This window comes from Tachypleus tridentatus, chromosome 6, assembly GCF_004210375.1.
Source record: "Tachypleus tridentatus isolate NWPU-2018 chromosome 6, ASM421037v1, whole genome shotgun sequence".
Classification (NCBI taxonomy): domain Eukaryota; kingdom Metazoa; phylum Arthropoda; class Merostomata; order Xiphosura; family Limulidae; genus Tachypleus; species Tachypleus tridentatus.
The window spans coordinates 237,354-259,559 of NC_134830.1; the positions used below are offsets into that span (position 1 = coordinate 237,354).

At 36.3% G+C, this 22,206-nt stretch overlaps 1 protein-coding gene across 1 annotated transcript; it reads right to left on the bottom strand.

Annotated features, from left to right (window-relative positions):
* Positions 1-961: 961 nt before the first annotated feature.
* LOC143254463 (tRNA methyltransferase 10 homolog A-like) lies at positions 962-20,927 on the bottom strand. The gene is made up of 3 exons (XM_076509645.1): positions 20,789-20,927; positions 17,750-17,896; positions 962-1,555 (listed from the first exon to the last, which is right to left on the bottom strand). The coding sequence occupies exons 2-3, from the start codon at positions 17,888-17,890 to the stop codon at positions 1,445-1,447; spliced, it is 252 nt and encodes an 83-aa protein (XP_076365760.1). The 5' UTR covers positions 17,891-17,896; positions 20,789-20,927; the 3' UTR covers positions 962-1,444.
* Positions 20,928-22,206: the final 1,279 nt, after the last annotated feature.

The following is a 22,206-nucleotide window of genomic DNA, read 5'->3' on the forward strand; positions in this document are numbered from 1 at the left end:
CTCATACCAACTGTAAAGCTTGGAGGTGGAAGTGTCATGGTTTGGGGCTGCTTTGCTGCAGCAGGACCTAAACAGCTCACAATCATAGAATCCACCATGAATTCTACCGTGTATCAGAGGATGCTTGAAGATCATGTGAGACCATCTATCAGAAAATTAAAGCTGAAGCGGCACTGGACCCTGCAACACGACAATGACCCAAAATATACCAGTAAATCCACTAAGAACTGATTTAAAACTAAGAAATGGAGAGTCCTGGAATAGCCGAGTCAAAGCCCAGATCTTAATCCCATGGAGATGCTGTGGGGTGACTTGAAACGGGCTGTACATGAAAGAAACCCCTCAAACATCTCACAGCTGACAGAATTTTGCATTGAGGAGTGGGGCAAACTTTCTTCAGACAGATGTCAGAGATTGGTAGATGGCTACAAGAAGCGTCTCACTGCAGTTATTTCAGCCAAAGGGGTAACAGGCTTTACTGTTACCCCTTTAGGGGGTAGGGTGTCCTAACTTTTTCCTCAGTTCGAATATGCATTTTTGTAGAATTACATTTACAGAAGATCTTGAAAAGTCTTTTGTTCAGATTTAATTGTTTAGTTATATTCCTATAAGCTCTCAGTATTGTTAAAATTGAGATTAATATCTATATATCTAAAAATGTTACAAATATACACAGGCTTTCATAGGGTGTCCTAACTTTTTCACATGACTGTATCTGCAAAGATTGAAGAGCTAGACTGGGAAAAAATCCACATCCTCTTTATTCTTCAGACCTTGCCCCATCTGATTATCATCTATTCCGAAGTTTGCAGAAATGTCTTGATGAAAAAGAACTTGGAACACAAAAAAGATGTCAAAACTATCCTCTCTACATTCTTTTCCTCCAAACCTCAAGAATTTTATAGAAGTGGTATTCAGAAGCTTGTGAATCGTTGGCAGGAAGTAATTAATAATAGAGGAACAAACATTATTGATTAAATAACATTAAAAGGGTTTGAACTCCTTTCTCTTTTTATGAACCTAAAATCGGACATTACTTAAGGGGTTACCTGATATATATATATATCTTCATGACAGAGAGCGAGATTAGAGACGAAAAATATAATCATTCACGATGCATCTGAAACTCAATTCTAGTAATGACCAACCCAGTTTACAAACATAAAAAACGGTGTGATAACTCTTTTCTGACACCCAGAAGAGTAAAATTTCTTGCAAATGATTACATCAAAATAAGGTCATATTAGTTGTAACCATTTTACCACACTTTTCCCTTCCATTAGCTCAGCGGTCAGTTTGTGGGATCATAACGTGAAAAAACGAGTTTCTGCACCCACGGTAAGGAAAATCTTATTGTGTAGGATTGTGCTTAACAACAAATAAACAAATTAATTAACCAGTTTTATTCTTCTGTACGACTGTGAATCGTCTCCAAATACCAAATCTAATGAAAGCCTAAACTTGCGCCAGTACTTGGATTCAGCCTTGAGTGTGAGATTACGCACTGGATTGTAATATATATTTGAGAAATCCCTTGGCCATAGTCAGAAGGAAGCTGTAAAAAGTTAGAAACAAAAGACATAGTATAAAACTTTCTGAATTATTCTTAGCGCAAAGCTACCCGAGGGCTATCTGCGCTAGCCGTCGCTAATTTAGCAGTGTAAGACTAGGGGGAAGGCAGCTAGTCATCACCACCCACCGCCAACTCTTGGGCTACTCTTTTACCAACGAATAGTGGGATTGACCGTCACATTTTAACGCACCCACGGCTGATATAGCGAGCATGTTTTGTGAGACCGGGATTCGAACCCGCAACCCTCGGATTACGATTCGAACCCTTTAACCCTCCTGGCCATGCCAGGTCTACGACGAAAGAAGCAAATATTAGAACATTATGGTTGTACAAAATTGTAATTTCATCAGACTTACGATAAACTTAATAAACATACGCAATTTCTGAAAATATGAGGCTTCAATATTGAACATTAATACAGTCTATAAGGAAAAGATTACCTTAGAAATAATGTCAAAATAACTCACTTAAACAAAATGAGACTAATCCAGGAAACAAAAAACTCACAAATTAAATTATATATTTAAAAACGGCTGGTATGGTTATCGAAGAAGGTCAAAACGTTGTTCGCTCCTCTATTAGTGCCTTCTCTATCCATACCAGCCGTTTTTAAATATATAATTTTCTCTAAAAGTGGGTTTTCTCATCATCACGAAAAACTCACAAACAAATATTCAGAAAAAATAAATAAATAAAACGTATGGTTTTTTGTTATTAAGTGCACTTCCATACTACAGGCTATCTGTGTTGTGTCCACTGCGAATACAGCAAACCGATAAACCCTCAAACTTACTGCTAATCCACCAGTAGGGTAAAAAAATATATATATATTAATAAAAACTTTCATTTATATTCCACTAGTTTGTACGCTACATCATTAAAACACGCTTTTATAACCTTATGTTGAATTCCATATTTTAGAATTTCAAAACAATTAATAATATAAATTGACTGTCTATGAAATTAGAACCAAACATGCTCGTCCTTTCAGCCGTGGGGGGCTATATAATGTGATGGTCAATCACACTATTCGAATAATAGCCCAAGAGTTGGCGATGAATGGCGATAACTAGCTGCCTTCCCTCTAGTCTTACACTGATAAATTAGGGGCGGCTGGCGCAGATAGCCCTCGTGTAGTTTCGCGCGAAATTAAAAAACAAACAAACCATACAACTAACTTTAGATGTAGTTAATCAGCTACAACGGAAGGGCGTTTAGGACTCTATTTAACGACTTTCTAGGTAAATTACCAATAATATTTATCCATTAAGATAATCCAGAAGCATATGAGTATTAAAAGTTACAAAATTAGTAACTGTTACTACATAGCTCGCCATTTTGAAAGGTTTCCTTCTTTGATTATTTGTTTGCTTTAGAGCAAAGCCATATTGAGCTATCTGCTACGTCTAACTAGGGGAATCGAGTCCCGTATTCTAGCGTTGTGAGTCCGTAAACTTGCCGCTTTCACATCGCGAGGGGAACTAGGTTTTGTTCCTGTGATAACTTAACTATCATCTAATGTGATGTTGTTTTCAATGGTTGTAACTCAACCGACCTTTTGAAGAAACCTTCAGTATTTCTTCAAGTTCCCTAACTTTCTTTTTTTATAATTATATGAAAAAAGACGCGTGCCATTTAGGTTTAGATAAAATGAAAAATAATCTTTACTGTAAAACACAATTACAGGGTTCAGGAATCACTGTTTTGCCTTCCATTCCGGGTTCGAATCCCCGTCACATCAAATATGCTTGCTCGCCCTTTCAGCCGTGAGAATGTTATAATGTTACAGTCGATCCCACTACTCCCTGGTAAAAGAGTAGCCCAACAGTTGGTGGTGGATGGTGATTACTAGCTGCCTTTCCTCTAGTCTTACACTGCTAAATTAGGGACTGCTAGCGCAGATAGCCCTCGTGTAGCTTTGCGCGAAATTCAAAACAAACAAACCCTTCCCCATTTATTTACACAATGGGTAAGAAAGAAGACAAATGAACACTGCTTTTACTTAACGCAAAACTGAACCGTATATCTGTTTATATCTGAACGAGAAATTGAGTAAACTTTAAAAACTACCAAAATGAGTTTACGTGATCTTCATCAGATCTCGAAGACAAGGGATGGATGATTTTATCTCGTTAATCAGTGAAACGAAAACATTTTTTTTAAATTGCTAAGTCAATAATATTACACTACATGAACAGCTAACTTGTTATAACGTCTTATTACAGTAAGGTCAACTTGTAGCTCTGTCGAAAATCATAGAAGCTTAACTTAGTGTTCGATTAAATGTTAAATGGTCGACTGCTTTTGTAAAATGATAAGACCGTATAAAGTAGGAGATAACCAAACACAAGGAAAAACTTCACGAAATATCATCACACTGCCTGAAGCTACCTTAAAGCAGACCACACAGCTTCCATGGTCACATTGCAAACATATACATTTCTTTAACTAAAACTAAATCATCATGTTATATAAAACGATATCGATGAAGGGTATACACATTTAGTTTTAAAATTAGGCCCAGCATGGCTAGGTGGATTAAGGCGTTCGCCTCGTAATCTGAGGGTCGTGGGTTCGATTCCCCATCGCACCAAACATGCTCGTCCTTTCAGCCGTGGGGACGTTATAATGTGACGGTTAATCCCGTTATATGATGCCTTTTTCATGTAAAGATTTACAGGATAAATGTGACATAACTTTGCGATAAGATACAGAAAATATCTCTATCTTTTTTCAAAGGAATACTCTCCTTATCTTCAAATAGAAAATATGTTACACTTTTACGGGTCCCCGCTGGTACAGCGGTAAGTCTACGGATTTACAACGCTAAAATCAGGAGTCGGATTCCCCTTAAATATGCTATCAGCAGATAGTCTAATGTGGCTTTGCTATATGAAACACATACACACATACACTCTTTATGGTGTCTTATATAAATTCAAGTGTAAATATTATTTCTCACGATAGCTTTAGCCAGATTTAAAACACTAAATCACTTTCATTATGTCTTAAGAACTTTCCTGTTTCAACTTATATGACTATCTTAATATTCAGCGCCGGATTTAGATGGGATGCAGCCCATACAACTGAATGAGTGTCTGAATTTTGAGTCGTCCTGGAAAAAGGCCTACCCGCATCAGAGAATTGAAGGCCGTAAAGGATCTGAATCTCGCCTCGTTTTTTGTTCGTCATAATTAAACAGAATATCATTAAATAAATAAAAATATGTCGGAAGCAGATGGAGTGATTACTGTAAAGCAATCTTTAAAAGTTAACACTGTTACCTTTGTCAGGACGTGTATTTTGTTACAGCAAAGCCACATCGGACTATCTGCTGTGTCTAGCAATGAAAATAGAACTCTTGATTTTAGTATTGTAAATCAGAACACTTACTGACGTCCTACCAGCGTACGTGTCAGGAATAATATCAGGGTATTTGAGCTAAGGATGTTCCACACATTTCGCTGAGGAGTGAAAGAGACCTGAATCCTCCTAATATTGCAACAGAATATGTGCTGTTGAATATAATCAGACAGTGTAGTCAAACATACGATGTGTTTCTCCTTCCGTAATTGAATCCCGAAGTGTTTTCTTTTAATACTGGTTCTACTATATCAGCAGACGATTAAACGAGTTTATGCTCGCTTGAATTAGCTATGTCTCCCTCATTCTTCCACAGTTTGCGACTTGACGCTTGTCTATGCTATTCTTTCACGACAGATGCATCGATAATGTATATGGGAGTTCCAAGCTGAGTAAACAGGACTATAAAGTATGAAACACTGCTATTCTGACATCATTATCGATTGGTTTTAAAACCTCGGTCCACTCAGTGTGATAATGGGTGGTTAAGAACATTGTTTTCGGAAGGAGGCTGAATATAATCCATTACATATATCCAAGCTGTTTCAGAAACAATTCCCGTGAATCAAATGAAGCCTGTAGTACATTTCAAAGTGAACTAGTTAGCAAGCATTGGGACGGGCGTGTCCTAAATGTTAGCCTGCTGCTGCAAAATGCATTCCGTATTTTAAGGCAGTACGTATTTTATGAGAATGGTGATAAAATCCTGCAGTTAGGTCTTACAAGTACAACCTACGATACCTAAGAATTGGTGGTCAGTGCTGTTCACTCACTGCCATTCACCTAGTCTATCAGTTCAACATTCAGGACACTAAGCGCAAATAGTTCTTGCTTAGCTACATCCCAGTGGATTGGCGGTGAGCTTATGGCCTCACTATGCTCAAATCAAGGTTTGACTCAATGGGTGAGCAGATGACCTGATGTTTACGCTAAGATTGTTTTTTGTTTTTTAATTTCGCATAATACTACACGAGAGCTATTTGCGCTAGCCATTCCTAATTTTGCAGTGTAACACTGGAGGAAAGGCAGCTAGTCATCACCACCCACCGCCATCTCTTGGGATACTCTTTTACCAACGAATAGTGGAATTGACCGTAACATTATAACGACCCCACGACTGAAAGAGCGAGCATGTTTGGAGTGACGGGTATTCGAACCTGCGACCCTTGGATTACAAGTCGAGTGCCTTATCCACCTGGCCATGCCGGGCTCCTACGCTAATAAATGACACGCTTGTACAGCTCTTGAAAATTCTAAATCAACTAAAAGTAGTTTGATTCATACATACGCGCCCCCAGTGGCACAGCGGCATGTCTGCGGACTCACAACGCTAAAAACCGGGTTTCGATATCCGTGGCGGGTAAAGTATAGATAGCCCATTGTGTAGCTTTGTGCTCAATTTTAAACAAGCAAACAAACAATCATACATACGTACTTATTTATACATTTTTATTAATACTAGTTGATTGTATCCGTTAAGAAAGCAGTGTTATAGTGTTCCTCTTCCCTATTTATTTTAACCTTATTATTAACTGCTTTATTAGACATTAATTCCATATTCTACTTGATGAAATGTAATAACTGACTAAGTACAGGGGTTTTAAAATTCAAAGCCAAAAGGTTATAAACAAAAGTGAAATTGTGCCCTAATTTATAATGTATTTATCCCCCCCCTCTCGAGCAAAAAATTAAAAAAAGGCTCACGCACATCGTCGGGTAATTTTTAGTCACCATAACAAACATTAGGGTAACCGAGTCAACCAACGTTAGGTGATAGATCTTTAAACGACACACGCTCATACATAATATATCATCTTTACAGTGGAATTCCTACAACTTGTATCAACCAAGAATTAAGAATTCGGGCAGTGTTCATCGTTTTAAAACAGAGCAGTTAAGGAAAAACTGGGTTAGAATTCATAATGACACTGAATATTTGGTGATTGTATTTTTATGCAGTGAAAAGCGTATTTCAACTGGAAGTCTAGTGGTAAATTAAAGTAACTAGTACCTTTTACGAACACATTTGTAGCAATGTTTTTTTTACACCAATGTTAAATTCTTATCGACTGATGTTCTTAAAAAATATTAACTAACACATTTAAAAAAAAAAAAAAAAAAACTGTGCCAGCAATTTACAAGCGTAAATAATGATTGGTTTGACTACCTGACGATAAACAACAAACACAGAATATTTATGGATTAGGAAATGTGCAAACTATGTTCATACTTATTGTTTTTTGTTTGTTTTTTTAATTTCGCACAAAGTTACTCGAGGGCTATCTGCGCTGTTCATAATTATATGAAAATAAATATTCAACAAAAGAATAAAAAGAACAAAGGAAAAGACGAGGTTTTCAATCTTACTTCAAACACTGAGAAAGAAAAGAACTATCTGTGCAGAATTTCCTGCAAAAACAGCTTGTCAACAACACCCGCCGCCAGCGCTTGGGTTACTTTTGTCTGACGAAATAGTAGGATTTAGTTCTTTGTAGTTAAGCACAAAACTACATAATGGATTATCTATGCTATGCCCACCATGGGTATTGTAATCCGGTTTCTAGCGTTGTAAGCCTACAGACATTCTGCTGTGCCACTGCGGGTGTAGTATTTGACCATCATCCTTATAAAACACTCAAGTTCAGAGTGTCATAATATTATTATTTTCAGCAGAAACACGACACACATAAGAGACCCCGTGACACACTACACTAGTGAGTCACTTTCAATTCTATCTTTCTGAAAGGGAATAAAATTACGTTTCTGTTTCGGCTGTGGTGTCATTACTATTGTATAAAAAATAAACGTTTACTTTGGAAATCATTTTGAAACAAAAAGTATTTAAAACATTCCTTCTCTGACATCACGTCTCAGGACATTGATTCAATTAATAGTTCAAAAAGGGCATTTCATAAAATGTTTGTCCATTAACAAAGTTACACAATGGGTGTCAATGCACTACCCACCAAGGGTATCGAAACCTGGTTTTCAGTGTCAAAAAACATTTCAATAAAAGGTGTGTGTGTTTTTCTTATAGCAAAGCCACGTTTGGGCTATCTGCTGAGCCCACCGAGGGGAATCGAACACCTGATTTTAGCGTTGTAAATCCGAAGACTTACCGCTGTACCAGCGAGGGACTCAATGAAAGGAAAACTTAACCTAATGAAGACACTTCCTCGGCAGTGAGTGTTTACACACATAAAATAAAAAAAAATAAAGGTTACTTATAAACATTTAAAACAATGCCGTTGGTAGTCATTGCAATTAAGCCGTACTGAATTTGTTTCATTGATCAATATTTGACATACTAAAATATTTTTATATATGAATACAACAATAAGTATACTAACAATGGATTTACAATGTTAAAATCAGGGATTCGATTCCCCTCGGTGGGCTCAGCAGCTAGCTCAATGTGGCTCTGCTGTAAGAAAACCACACACACCCTAAAACATTTGGCCTGACATGGAATGGTGAGTTAAGGCGTTCGACTTGTAATCCGAGGGTCGCGGGTTCGAATCCCGGTCGCACCAAACATGCTCGCCCTTTCAGCCGTGGAGACGTTATAATGTGACGGTCAATCCCACTATTCGTTGGTAAAAGAGCAGCCCAAGAGTTGGCGGTGGGTGGTGATGACAAGCTGCCTTCTCTCTAGTCTTACACTGCTAAATTAGGGACGGCTAGCACAAATAGCCCTCGAGTAATTTTGTGCGAAATTCAAAAACAAACAAACAAACTTTCCCTTCTGGAAGATCTTCCGAAAATGTTAGGTATTTATGTTTCGAATTTCATTTGACAATCTATCATCCATTTGGTGACGTGCTTGTGTCTAACTATTTGTTTGACCTGTTTCAACTACTTAAGCTTCCCAATTACACACATTTTTCAGTCTTACAACTAACTGCGTTTTCTACGAAAATGTTTATTCCTATACTACTTTTATTCTATATATATATACTTCGTATCACAGTTAATATCAACTTAAGAGTGCAGCATACTTTCAAGTGAACTCGAACCAGATTTACACGGTTTGGCAATAATGAAAATTCCTCTTCTGTTAGTGGCCAGTTACGCGTACACATTTAATTAGCATCGGACATTAATTGATTTACCTTTATTACAAAGTTGGTTCAAACAGCGTCTGAAAATCCTTTGGATAGCCACATTCCCGAAACGGAATGATTACGGTATTGTTACGTTTACTGCAATAGTTGCAGTCCTAGAATTGTTTGCAGTATCCATTATTTAACAAAGCTTGTGTTGTTCTAAGCTCCACTTTACTTCAATATGTTCCATTAGAGAAAATCAAATCTCTCACAGAATGAAGCAGAAATGACTCACACTTCTTTATGGATCATATAATGAAAAAACATACATACAAGAAAAACAGAAAACAGTACTCATTGTAACGGGAACAAGGAACTATTTATCGCAAGACTAATAAACTTATACACAATACTGATAGTTTTAATGTTTTAGGACCCATATATTCTACAATACTGTTTTTCAAATTTACGATCAATCGAAAATCAAATGCTCTTTACGAATATTTCACACGTATCTCAGACCCAAACAATGTCAAACCAATTTAAAACTGTGCCTTATATATATAACTTAATTATTGAAATTTCGAACTTCTGTGTATTCACAAAATCAAAACTTTTTTGTTTTTCATAAATTATTAATGACACAAACAGAATTATATACTCCGTAATGACGAGAAAACCCACTTGTAGAGAAAATTATATATTTAAAAACGGCTGGTATGGGTAGAGAAAGCACTATGTAGAGGAGCGAACAACGTTTCGACCTTCGGTTATCGTTGTTCGTTCCTCTACTAGTGCTTTTTCAACCCATACCAGCCGTTTTTTAAACATAAGAATTATATACTAATTTATAATGATATAATGCACTGTAACTACTATAAGCGTTGCATAACTGGTATATTCTGTAGGAAGAGGTCTTCTGTACGTCCATTTTAGTACAGCTCACAACATACATTTACTACCATTAGATGCACCACATGTCTGTACGACAATGTAAAGACATTTGATTCCATATCTTATAAAAATGAGTTTAAACTTACTATCATCATACGAGGAATGAAATGCAACTTTTATTGGTTACATAGCACACGGGAAGGTCTGGTGAAATATGCTCCTGTAATCATCTGAACGTAGAGTTGCGGCTGTGAACACACGATTTAGACGTAAAACGGCGAGCTACATTCTAGAAATAGTCGCAATTGTATGTTTTGTACTTATCTCATTGCCTTACTATTGACTTAGAAGCAGTTCCACATTCTAATATCAACTTGTTAAGACTTGTAACCAATGTTCAAAATCTTCGATTGTCCCATGACTCTCCACGAATGTGAAACACTGAAATGTTTCCTCTGTGATTAAACCATAGTTCACAACCAATCTATAGCGTTTTAAGCCTTGTATTTCAGTTCCGAGTAAGAACTAAGACAAAACTGAAGACAATGCAATAAGCTGAATGGTCAATCATTTGCATTTCAGATGAGCCATCATCAAATACCTAATTTGAATAAGAGTGGTTCACATTATTTTCTAGCTATAAACGTTACAAATTACGACTATTCTTTAACTCTTTTAGAGAGCTTATAGTACAATAATACAGTGACAGACACTAGTCACTTACACTATGATAATCCACGTAAAACGGTACTACATACCAATAATACAATGTTGTATGAGCTATATAAATCACTATCACTACCGGTACTGTAACCCAGTAGATAAGAAGAAATATATTATTTATTGTCAATACTGTAACAGAATATGTATATGAAACATTATTAAGTATCTATACAATAACAAATATGATAATTAAACTTCACAAATAACAGCAAACGGTATGAAGTATTCCACCATTTGATAGTACTGCCCAACTGTTTCCTTCCAATAATGCAGAAAATCAACAGTATCTATTTTAGTATTCGTAATACAAGGAATATGGTGGCATAGTTTTATCTGTTTGTTTTAGAATTTCATGCAAAGTTACAAGACTTCTATTTTCGCTGGCAATCCCTAATACAGCAGTGTAAGACAAGAGAGAAGACAGACAACCATTACTACCGAGCACCTGGTGGCATAGCATCTTCAGTGCTGAATATAGTAACTCTATGTTAATTATTCAATACGTTACTGCTGATATATATACTTTTAATGATTCAGTTATTCATATTTACAGAAAAATAGAATAACTGGAATTAATGACAAGACAACATGAATTTGAATGAAGATGTTCGATAAACGTCTAGAAACTAGAAGCGAAAGAGTGGAGAAAGTTTCACATTATTCCTTTCGCTAATATTCTTCAGCACACCACTAAAAGGCCTTCTACAACATCTATCGTAATGCATGTTGATACCTAGTCACCTACACACACTGGGGTGAGTTCTACATTATGGACAATTCAAACGTTCAGAAATGTTATATAAGTTACCATGGAGCTATTTCTTTAAAGACGTTCGTTGTGTCTACCTACGAGGCAGGCCAGGTGGTTAAGGCAATCGACTCGTATTCTAAGGGTCGAGGGTTCGAATTCCCGTCACACCAAACATTCTCGCTCTTTTAACACTTCTACGAAAAGACGTTTCTAGTCCTGATTTCTCCAAGCCCGTTCCCCTGGCTGTGGATTCGCTAGATAGTAGATAGGGACAGTGGGAATCTCGTTAATTCATTCATTCATGGATTTAAATGGCAATTTCATTTAAATACAAAATTATTAGCATAATATTAATAACCTTTCAAGTTGCTCTGGGGCAGCATTAGGCCCCACTTTCGTAGGAGTGTTAACTGTGGGGGCGTTATAAAGTGACGGTCAATCCTACTATTCGTTGGTGAAAGAGTAGCCCAATAGTTGGCGATGGGTGTTGACGATTAGCTGCCTTTCCTCTAGTCTTACAGTGCAAAATTAGGGGCGGCTAGCGGAGATAGCCCTTGTGTAGCTTTGCGCGAAATTCAAAGCAAAACAAACCAAACCAAACCAAACATAAGAAGCAGAAGAAGGATTCTAGAATTCAATCACTTGGGAAACTGTTCACGCATTCCAAATGAGCGAACAGCACAAAGCACGTGTTTTAATTTGAAACTGAATATCGGTAACTCGCCTCTGAGAACTCACACCTATCACAAATATCTGTCTCAAAAAAACTAAGAAATGTTTAATTTGAACTTCACAGAAAAATATGCTTTTTACCAACTTTTATTAAATCGACTGTGTTTGATTGTTTATTTTTTTTACAAAGCTACTTGACGGTTATCTGTTCTAGTCATCTTAATTTTGAAGAGCCAGACTACAGGGAAAGCAGCTTGTTGACACCACCCTCCGTCAATTCGTGGGCTACTTTTTACCAATGAATTGGCGATAAAATTTTAATGACCCCACGGCTGAAAGAGAGAGCATGTTCGATGAAGTGACTTTAACCGTTAACCCACAGGTTGCAAGTCAAGTGTTTCAACCATCAGGCGAATGAATATACATCACAGTGAAATACACTACCTTAACCACCGCTAATAACTACATTTTTTCCAAAACAGTTATATTGCGTGAATACTCTAAATAACTTATTGTACAATGCAATATACCAAACATTCTACTTGCAAATCTTACTAATTGAACCCTTGACCTTATAAAACATGTTTTAAATATCTTTATGAGTATTTTTTCTAAAATGCAATTTAAAATTATTAATACTATATGACGGATTTTACCGTTGAAATAACTACCTGATGTGGTTTGGTTTTTCTGAATTTCGCGCAAAGCTACACGAGGGCTATCTGCGCTAGCCGTCCCTAATTTAGCAGTGTAAGACTAGAGGAAAGGCAGCTAGTCATCACCACCCACCGCCAACTCTTGAATTACTCTTTTACCAACGAACAGTGGGATTGACCGTCGCATTATAACACTCCCCACGGCTGAAATGGCGAGCATGCTTGATGTGACGGGGATTCGAACCCGCGACCCTTGAATTACGAGTCGAGTGCCTTAACCATCTCGCCATGCCGGGCTACTACCTGATGTTTAACAAAGAAGAAACACCCGATAGTGACGCCCGGGACTTGTAATCCAGACTTGATGCTTTATAATTTATTAACATATATGCTAGACAACACTTTTTACAAAGTTTATTTTTTAGCCGTTGGGTTTGTCTGTTTGAACGTAAGCACAAAGCTGCACAACAGGCTATCTGTACTCGGCCTACCACGAAACCCGGTTTCTAGCGTTGTGAGCCCGGAGACATACCGCTGTGCCTGCCAAGACGTTAGGAAGAATAAAACTTAGTTCAGAAAAGGAATGTCACATTCGAGCCTCAACCGTGACCATACATCTATATTCAATGAGTGGTCTAATACAAGTTTTGTAAATAGTTGTAATGGTACTGGTCGATCATCCTTTATGGGTGCCTTCAATACGTCTAAGGAAAGTAATACGTTGGATGACAGAATTGCAAGTTTTGTTAAAGTGATCCGTCTAGTATAGAAACCGGTTGAAGGTGACTCCGAAAATGTTTTCAAATTTAGGAATTTTATATTGGTGTCTTGTAGGGTTAGTTCGTTTGACCTGAGTGGCCACTGCAAACCTATTTAAAAAAAGTCATTTTGGCTTCGAAGGTTGCTAGACACAAATAAAGCAAAAAAAATAAACAGGATTCATTACGACATTAACTAACAAAGCAAACAGGATTCATTACGACATAAACTAACAAAACAAACGGGATTCATTACGACATAAACTAACAAAGCAAACAGGATTCATTACGACATAAACTAACAAAACAAACGGGATTCATTACGACATAAACTAACAAAACAAACAGGATTCACTACGACATAAACTAACAAAACAAACAGAATTCACTACGACATAAACTAACAAAACAAACGGGATTCATTACGACATAAACTAACAAAACAAATGGGATTCATTACGATATAAACTAACAAAACAAACAGGATTCACTACGACATAAACTAACAAAACAAACGGGATTAATTACGACATAAACTAACAAAATAAACGGGATTCATTACGACATTAACTAACAAAGCAAACAGGATTCATTACGACATAAACTAACAAAACAAACGGGATTCATTACGACATAAACTAACAAAGCAAACAGGATTCATTACGACATAAACTAACAAAACAAACGGGATTCATTACGACATAAACTAACAAAACAAACAGGATTCACTACGACATAAACTAACAAAACAAACAGAATTCACTACGACATAAACTAACAAAACAAACGGGATTCATTACGACATAAACTAACAAAACAAATGGGATTCATTACGATATAAACTAACAAAACAAACAGGATTCACTACGACATAAACTAACAAAACAAACGGGATTCATTACGACATAAACTAACAAAATAAACGGGATTCATTACGACATAAACTAACAAAACAAACGGGATTCACTATGGCAAAACCTATGACTAGATTTTTTTCAAATACATCCACAACTGTTTACATAGCTGACTGCAAAAACTAATTAATCGTCGACGAAATCGATCACTCGGAAAAGCACTAGCCCCTGTATCTTATGATTTTTATGAAATATACTTTGTGTATTTGTCACAATATAATCGACATTGAAGAACGACCGTATATTCGACTTACCACATATATGATACCTAAACTTTACATTTCCCACAGTATTAGTTGGCATAAGAGAAAGACCTTACCACAGTATACGTAGTGCCTTCATTAAACATGAAACCAAAGAGATTCGGGCGTGGTATGATCTGGAGGTTAAAACGCTTGACGTACAATCGGTGGATTACGGGTCCGAGTTCTTTCATTGAAGGCGTTTGCTCTTCGAGCAGTGTATACGTTATAAAGTTACAGCTAATTCCATTGTTTTTGTTAGTCAAAAAAATAACCCAATAATTGGCGAAGAGTGGTATTGACAAGCTGCTTTTCCATTAGTAGATTACTTCTAAATGAGAGACGACTGACGCAGATCTTCCTCGATTAGCTTTGAGCGAAATCGTATAAAACAAACAAAAGTATTCTTAGAATTTTCTTACCAACTGCCAAAGGAATTTACTCGTTAAAAAAGAATTCAGCGATTAAAAAAAGTTACAATCAAATCAAATATATCATAAAAAGGTGATGATGACTAGCTGCCTTCCCTCTAGTCTTACACTGCTAAATTAGGGACGGCTAGCACAGATAGCCCTCGTGTAGTTTTGCGCGAAATTCAAAACAAACCAATCCTTCCAGTTAATTTCACTCTACAATAATATTAACGACGACGTGGAGTATTTTAGTTTTATGAACCGTTTTTATTACTGTTTTAGTTTCACTGGTCACTGTTTGCATAATAACAATTTTAACGAATAGTGATAAAACCCCAACCATCATATTGTACAAAATTCAACGGTAAACCACTGATTCTCTATTTTCACACAGACATGTTCTATTCAAATAGCATGAAGTGCAAATAAGGCAGGTGTTTCTTTTATATTTTCTATCATTTTGTCTTAGGTCGAAATACTTGATATTACATTTGCAGAATTTTAAAATCATTTTCACCAAATATATACTGCATGTTTATGTAAATATATACATAGATGGAGTGTGTGTGTGTTTATAGCAAAGCCACATCGGGCTATCTGCTGAGCCCACCGAGGGGAATCGAGCCCCTGATTTTAGCGTTGCAAATCCGTAGACTTACCGCTGTACTAGCGGAGGGCGCATAGATGGAGTACCCATTCCCTGGGAGGTTACATAAATCCATGATTAATGAAAGGCTATCTTAGGACGTGAAAAATATGCTTCCCTTATATGTAGCCCCCCATTAAGCCACCCACCCAGTGGCCCAGTGGAACGTCTGTAAGCTTACAACGCTAGAAACCGGGTTTCGATAATCGTTTCTAATTCATTGTGTAGCTTTACGCTTAACTAAAAAACAAAGACAAAAAAGGATCCCTGATATGTAATTTTAGAAAATGTAGAAAAGCCCATAAAAATTGCAAGACATAAAATGTGAAGCCGCAAGTTTCCATGTATCTCTACATGGACCCAACAAACCTTCATGCCAAATTTGGTGAAAATCCATCGATAGGAGATGAAATAGTGGTAAAAATCGCAAAATTGCCCATACAAACCGTAAAACGCAAAACTGAAAATCTGTGCGTACCCCCCGCATGAACCTAATGAATCTCCATACGAATTTTGGTAAAATTTCGGCAACACCTTGCGAAGTAGTTGCATGGACATTCAACTACAACAGACAGTACTTTTTTATATTTATATAGCTTTGTCCAGAAGGTCACATTTTTTCTACTGTTAATATAATTATATTTATTATTTTAATCTCAACCTGGACTTTTCTACACAGTACTATAATAATTTATTCTTTTACACGTGGAACGTTTAAAACATTTTCATACTTTGAAACTGATAGGTACAAAGAAAAGCCGCAGTTGTGAGTTAATTTCGTACTTCGCAATTAAAAATGTTCCAGTTGTGATTTTCAGCACAGAAATATTGATGCGCATAATGTTCTTCCTTTTTTGTATGTGTACGAATCTCAAGTATGTTGATGAAACCTAATCAATTTCTTTCCTAAAGCTGCCGTCTCATGCAGTGTAAGATATATCTACAACGGAGAACGAGAACACGCACATACTTTAATAACGACTGTCAACACCCAAGAAGTTCAGAACGAGGCTCGAAGCCAATACGTTCTGCCCTTTTCTAAATACGTCTAAGCGACTCTATTTGAGAACTTCTGCGTTGCATCTTCATACTGGAAAATTCGATCTCATCTGCGGTATCGCTTGACAGCCTCGACATCTGACATGACATCTCCTGATAAAATCGTCTTGTTGTTCATTACTTGAGAATTTATGCAGTTTAAATAAACGAATCATCACTATTAACATGAAAATACAACATCATTAACATGAAAACACACACACGTATACACATAAATGAAAAAGATATTCATTATGAATGGTTAGCAGCTCGCGCTCTGGAATCTGTTGGAAGTTACCACTAAAATCCTGCTTATATATATGGAGTCTAAATGACTTCTGACTTAGACCTTGTAATACTGAGATATACGCTATTCTGTAACGCATTGAAAACAGTTGAAGTGAAAACCATTAAGACCACTTCGTAAAAACTGTTAATCTATAAATTAACAGGTGTTTTTTTTTTTACTTGGATATACATTACTCTGACGGAGAGTTGAAGACTGTCAATCTGCAAATAAACAAATGTTTTTTGTCTTTTTTAATTTGTACTTTCAATTCGAAGATTGCCCTTTTAAACTAAAATAATGATAAAAAACACTGTTGTGTTTGTGTACAATTTCGTACGTTCAGCTCGTGAAATAACCATCCATTGGCTCACTACATATCTAAAACAGAAAGGTGTATATGCGTTTTCTTAGAGCAAAGTCAAAGTGGGCTATCTACTGTGTCCACCAAGGAAAATAGAACCCTTGATCTTGGAGCTTTGTAAACTCGAAGGCTTACCGCCGTCTCACCGCGAGACAAGACAGAAACAAACACCTGTTATTTTGTATCTCGTGCCATTATCGATTAAAAACACCACGATCAGTACCAGGCCCCATTACATCAGCTGTATCGTGACACACAAAGAAGTTAATAAATACCTATAAAAGTCGGATTTCATACGTACGTATGTCTTTAACACTGTAATAACAAGCTATGTTCGCTCAATGTCTGGATAACAACAAACAAGAGAACGGCCATACTTAACAAAATATTTGTGAAAAAAAATAAAGTACCCTTTTCACAGTTTCATCCACTAATCCACCAATTACATACACAACTTCAGGATTTAGGTCTGTAAGCACGTGCGGGGAGTCGGGGGACAGGTAGATCAATTCCTCACGACGAAACAGTTGCTGTGGAGACTTATCATTCATATCGACCTGAGTGAAATAAATTGCATTCATGCATCATGCTTTGATCAAAAATAAAACAGGAAACAATTAAACCACAAGAAAAAGTGTAACCACTAGCAATTAGTTCCTTCACGTCATCAGAAGTAAAATTCCCGAGCAGATACGTGAAAATTCAGGTTACAAAAGTGTCTGCTTTAAGACATTTTGCTAAAAACATTTTTACGCGTTGTTAATGTTATAAAATACAGTTTTTCTACACCATGTACAATAATAACAATTTGAAACAATAATAAATGCTATAAAACGTTATACTGTGTAAACGCATTAATAAGTGCAGTATTTTAAGTAAAGTGATACAGAATATTGTAGTTTACTCCCTCATTAAATACCCTGGTGAAAGATTGCATTTTATGATTTAGGATTTGCAGATCACACACACACAACAAATTAAATACTAAAAAATGTATATTTGTACATTTATCTTACTGCTACAAAGAAATTCTGAAGGCATTGGTATGATGTTAACTGCATCATTCATAGACAATTCACCTTTTGAGAGATATTGAATCTTCCAATCACATGAGCTTTCTGGATGAAATACCGGATAATAAAGCTCTTAGTACATACACAAACACACACACACACACACACACATATATATATAAGCTTGCTTGTTTTTAATCTCGCGCAAAGCTACACGAGGGCTATCTGTGCTAGCCGTCTCTAATTTTGCAGTGTAAGACTAGAGGGAAGGCAACTAGTCATCATCACCCACCGCCAACTCTTGGGCTACTCTTTTACCAACGAATAGTGGGATTGACTGTGACATTATAACGCCCTCCCCCGGGTGAAAGGGCGAGCATGTTTGGTGTGACGAGAATTCGAGCCCGTGACCCTCGGATTACGAGTCAAGCGCCTTAACCACCTGGCCATGCTGGGTCTTCTGCTAAGCTAATAAAGGTACTTAGCTGACGGTTATTCCTGTTGATACCGTACACAAGCTAACTCACTAGTTATGTACAATGTGAACATTTGCATAAAAGGGTTCTTTAAGAGTGCAAAGGTTTAAACAATAGGTAAGAGGTATAATCAAAATGAATATCTAGCAGAAGGAAATGCCAACTGAAGAGCCACAGGCTTATAACTTACTTAGGAACAGATTTCCTGAAACCCAAATGTTGTATAAAATTTAGTTATATATTTCTTTCATTTTCTCTCACAAACGAAATAAAAATTGTCAGAATACCTTGTCCTTCTGAAGTGTAGGGATTTTTAGGGTTAAATTGTAAATATTGCAGGATTTCTGTAAAAAACAATTCACAAACTGATATTAAAGATTTCATGTATATAGTCTTCAGTTATCATGTTAAGTTGCTTACCAATATAATGCGGATACAACTTGTCTATAATCACGTGATATAACGTCAGACTCCACTCTCTCTTCCTTTAAACCTTAAAAACATGTTTACTGGAAATTTAAGATTTGGCAGTTTCTTGATAACTAAGGGGTTTATTCCATTTTTCTTCTCTTTTCTATAAGAATTAACAGTCAGATGTGTGAACACAAGAGTCTTATATGACTACTTCCACCAAAAAAGAAACAAGGATGAAAACATCAGACAAGTACGTCATTAGAACTACAGTAATCAAAATAGTAACGTCCAGTGGTGGGCTCGGCACGGCCAGGTGGTTAGGGCGCTCCACTCGTAATTTGAGGATAACGGGTTTGAAACCTCATCGCACCAAACATGCTCGCCCTTTCAGCTGTAACGGTGTTATAATGTGACGGTCAATCCCACTATTTGTTGGTAAAAAAGTAGCCAAAGAGTCTAACACTGCTATATTAGGGACGCAGATAGCCTTCGTGTAGCTTTGCGCAAAATTCAAAACAATCCAAAACCAATCAAAACAAACAAACCCGTTCACTGAAAACAGATTCTTAAGTGTTGTAGCAAAAAACAACATCAAATTAACTCTAATTTATGTAAAAAAACTTAAGAAAAAATGCACAAATATCGCACTTGCTACTAAACAAGTATGTTGTTGTCATTAACTTGTAGTGAGGTTTAACTCAATTCATATTTGAAGTTTTGTTTATTGTTCATTATATACATAATTATGGATCTGAGGATTGTACAAGATAATGTATAGCTATATCTTTACAAACACTTGTAATGGCTCCATGAAATCCATTGTACTTAGAATATTGTTTAAAATAATCACACATTTCATATCAAAAAGGTGTAGTGGGTATTTTCCTTTCAAATTGCACCTGATGCAACACAACTTTATTGACAAGGCGACCCCAACTTCAGGCATAGACATTCCTACTTTAGAAATGCTTACCAAAGGAAGAACAATCGAGTAGCATTACTTATCATCTATAAAATACCCTTAAGGGGTAGCAAAACTGACTGTCACTTTCATAACGCGCTCATAACGTGACAGTGCGAATCGTGTTGGATAACATATCGTGGCTTCAGCTTTGGGCCTTTCGATCCTTAACCCAGCACGCTAGCCACTAGGCATCAAGTTAAAAATGAGTAACGTTTACACAGCTGTATGGCATTAACGCATGGCATAAAAATATCACATTTGGATATTTACAATAGTATGCTAATATATAAATAATTATAGCAGTCAACGAAATTAAACGCAGTTTTTGAGAGCAAACTTAACGGTAACAATAAGTTTTTACAAACTTGTTAGTAACTAATGTTAACTCTGCCTTAGAAGATGCTCTAGGGTTAAGTACATTTCCACACACATTTGTCTCCGTGGTTAGAACACCTTCAGCAAAGTAATATTTCCATATTATCATTACAGTTGTGTATTCACATACATTTACTGACACTGTTCTGTACCGAAGAGAAAGAAATAACAGTATTGGATACAATACATACACCCATTACAACTTACCACGTATTTTTCAAATCCCTGATTCTTTTCACGGCAAATCCTGTACAGACTACTTTCCTGTGAAAAATTTGCAAAAAATACATGCAGCGGATGCTGGCTATGTCTATTGGAGCCGTATAGCCTTCTTAGTTGTGACGATAGTTTGTGAAGTTCCTAGAAAAAACGTTCTCAACAGTAAATATACAGCTATTTATTTTTGTATTTTTATATTTATTATTTACAATTATTATTATCTTAGAAAGACTTATAAGAATAAATAAATGTTTAAGTTGTTATTTATAATTAACCACAGAGCTACACAAAGCACTATCCGTTACCTCTGCCCATCACAGGAGTCGAAACCCTGACTCTAGCGTCGTAAGTTCACAGATATGCCGCTTAGCCACTACGAGCTGAAAGTTTGAGAATTTGAATCAAAAGAAACAAACAGTTCATACTTTTGGAAATATATTTAACACATAATTGGTTAAAAATTCTCACTATCACTATTAAACTATATACATATTTACATAAATAACACCAATAGTGGCGTTTTTTCACTAAAATATTCTGGGTTCGAGAATACATCCACTGAAATGAAATATGTTAAGAAATGGTTCGTGCAGATGGTTTTGTCAGCTCTGGTAATGTTTTTGAGCTTCTCTAACTCATGATAAGGGAATTGTTATTTACATAACAAATGGTTCGTTCTTGAATGACTAGAGTGTGTAAAACAAGGTTTTGCCTGGATGATAATTTGGAGAGTAACATTACCTCTCGTATTTAGGCAATTCGAATCTACTCTCGGTGGATGTTTTTTTCCTCCTGTGTATGACTGACTTGTTGCCACATGAATTATTTGTATGTGTTATACATAAAATAAATTATAATTTCGCTATCAATATTCTACACAATCACACATAACAGTTTCCGTTATTACACAAGTAAGGATTTTCTCTGTCACTGGAGCTTTGCATGCACTTTTCATTTCTTCTTTCGGATATTCGCACAAAGCTAGAAAGGATTATCTGCGCTAGCTATCCTTAGATTTTCACTTACTAGAGCAAAGCTGGGTAGTCAGCAGCACCTACCACCACGTCTTAATTTATCAATCGAATAAGGAAGATTTGACCATCACTCTTACCGCACTCCTGGCCATTGCGGAAGGCGATATTGCAGTAAAGGGACGCAAACCATAAACTTTCAGATTTTACTGTACAGCGGGCTTAACGCTACTCCCGCTTTCTGTATATCACACTGAAATAGCTTTATGTAAATTAGCAACACGTATAAAATAAAAATAAATACACTAAAAATTTGTGTTCAGTTTATCTTTTATTACAAATCACTGTAACTCTACTTAGCATAAAAATGTTCATAATATTTTTTCATAAAAAAGAATTTCTTCTGATGCTTGGAGAATAATTTATTCATCGTTT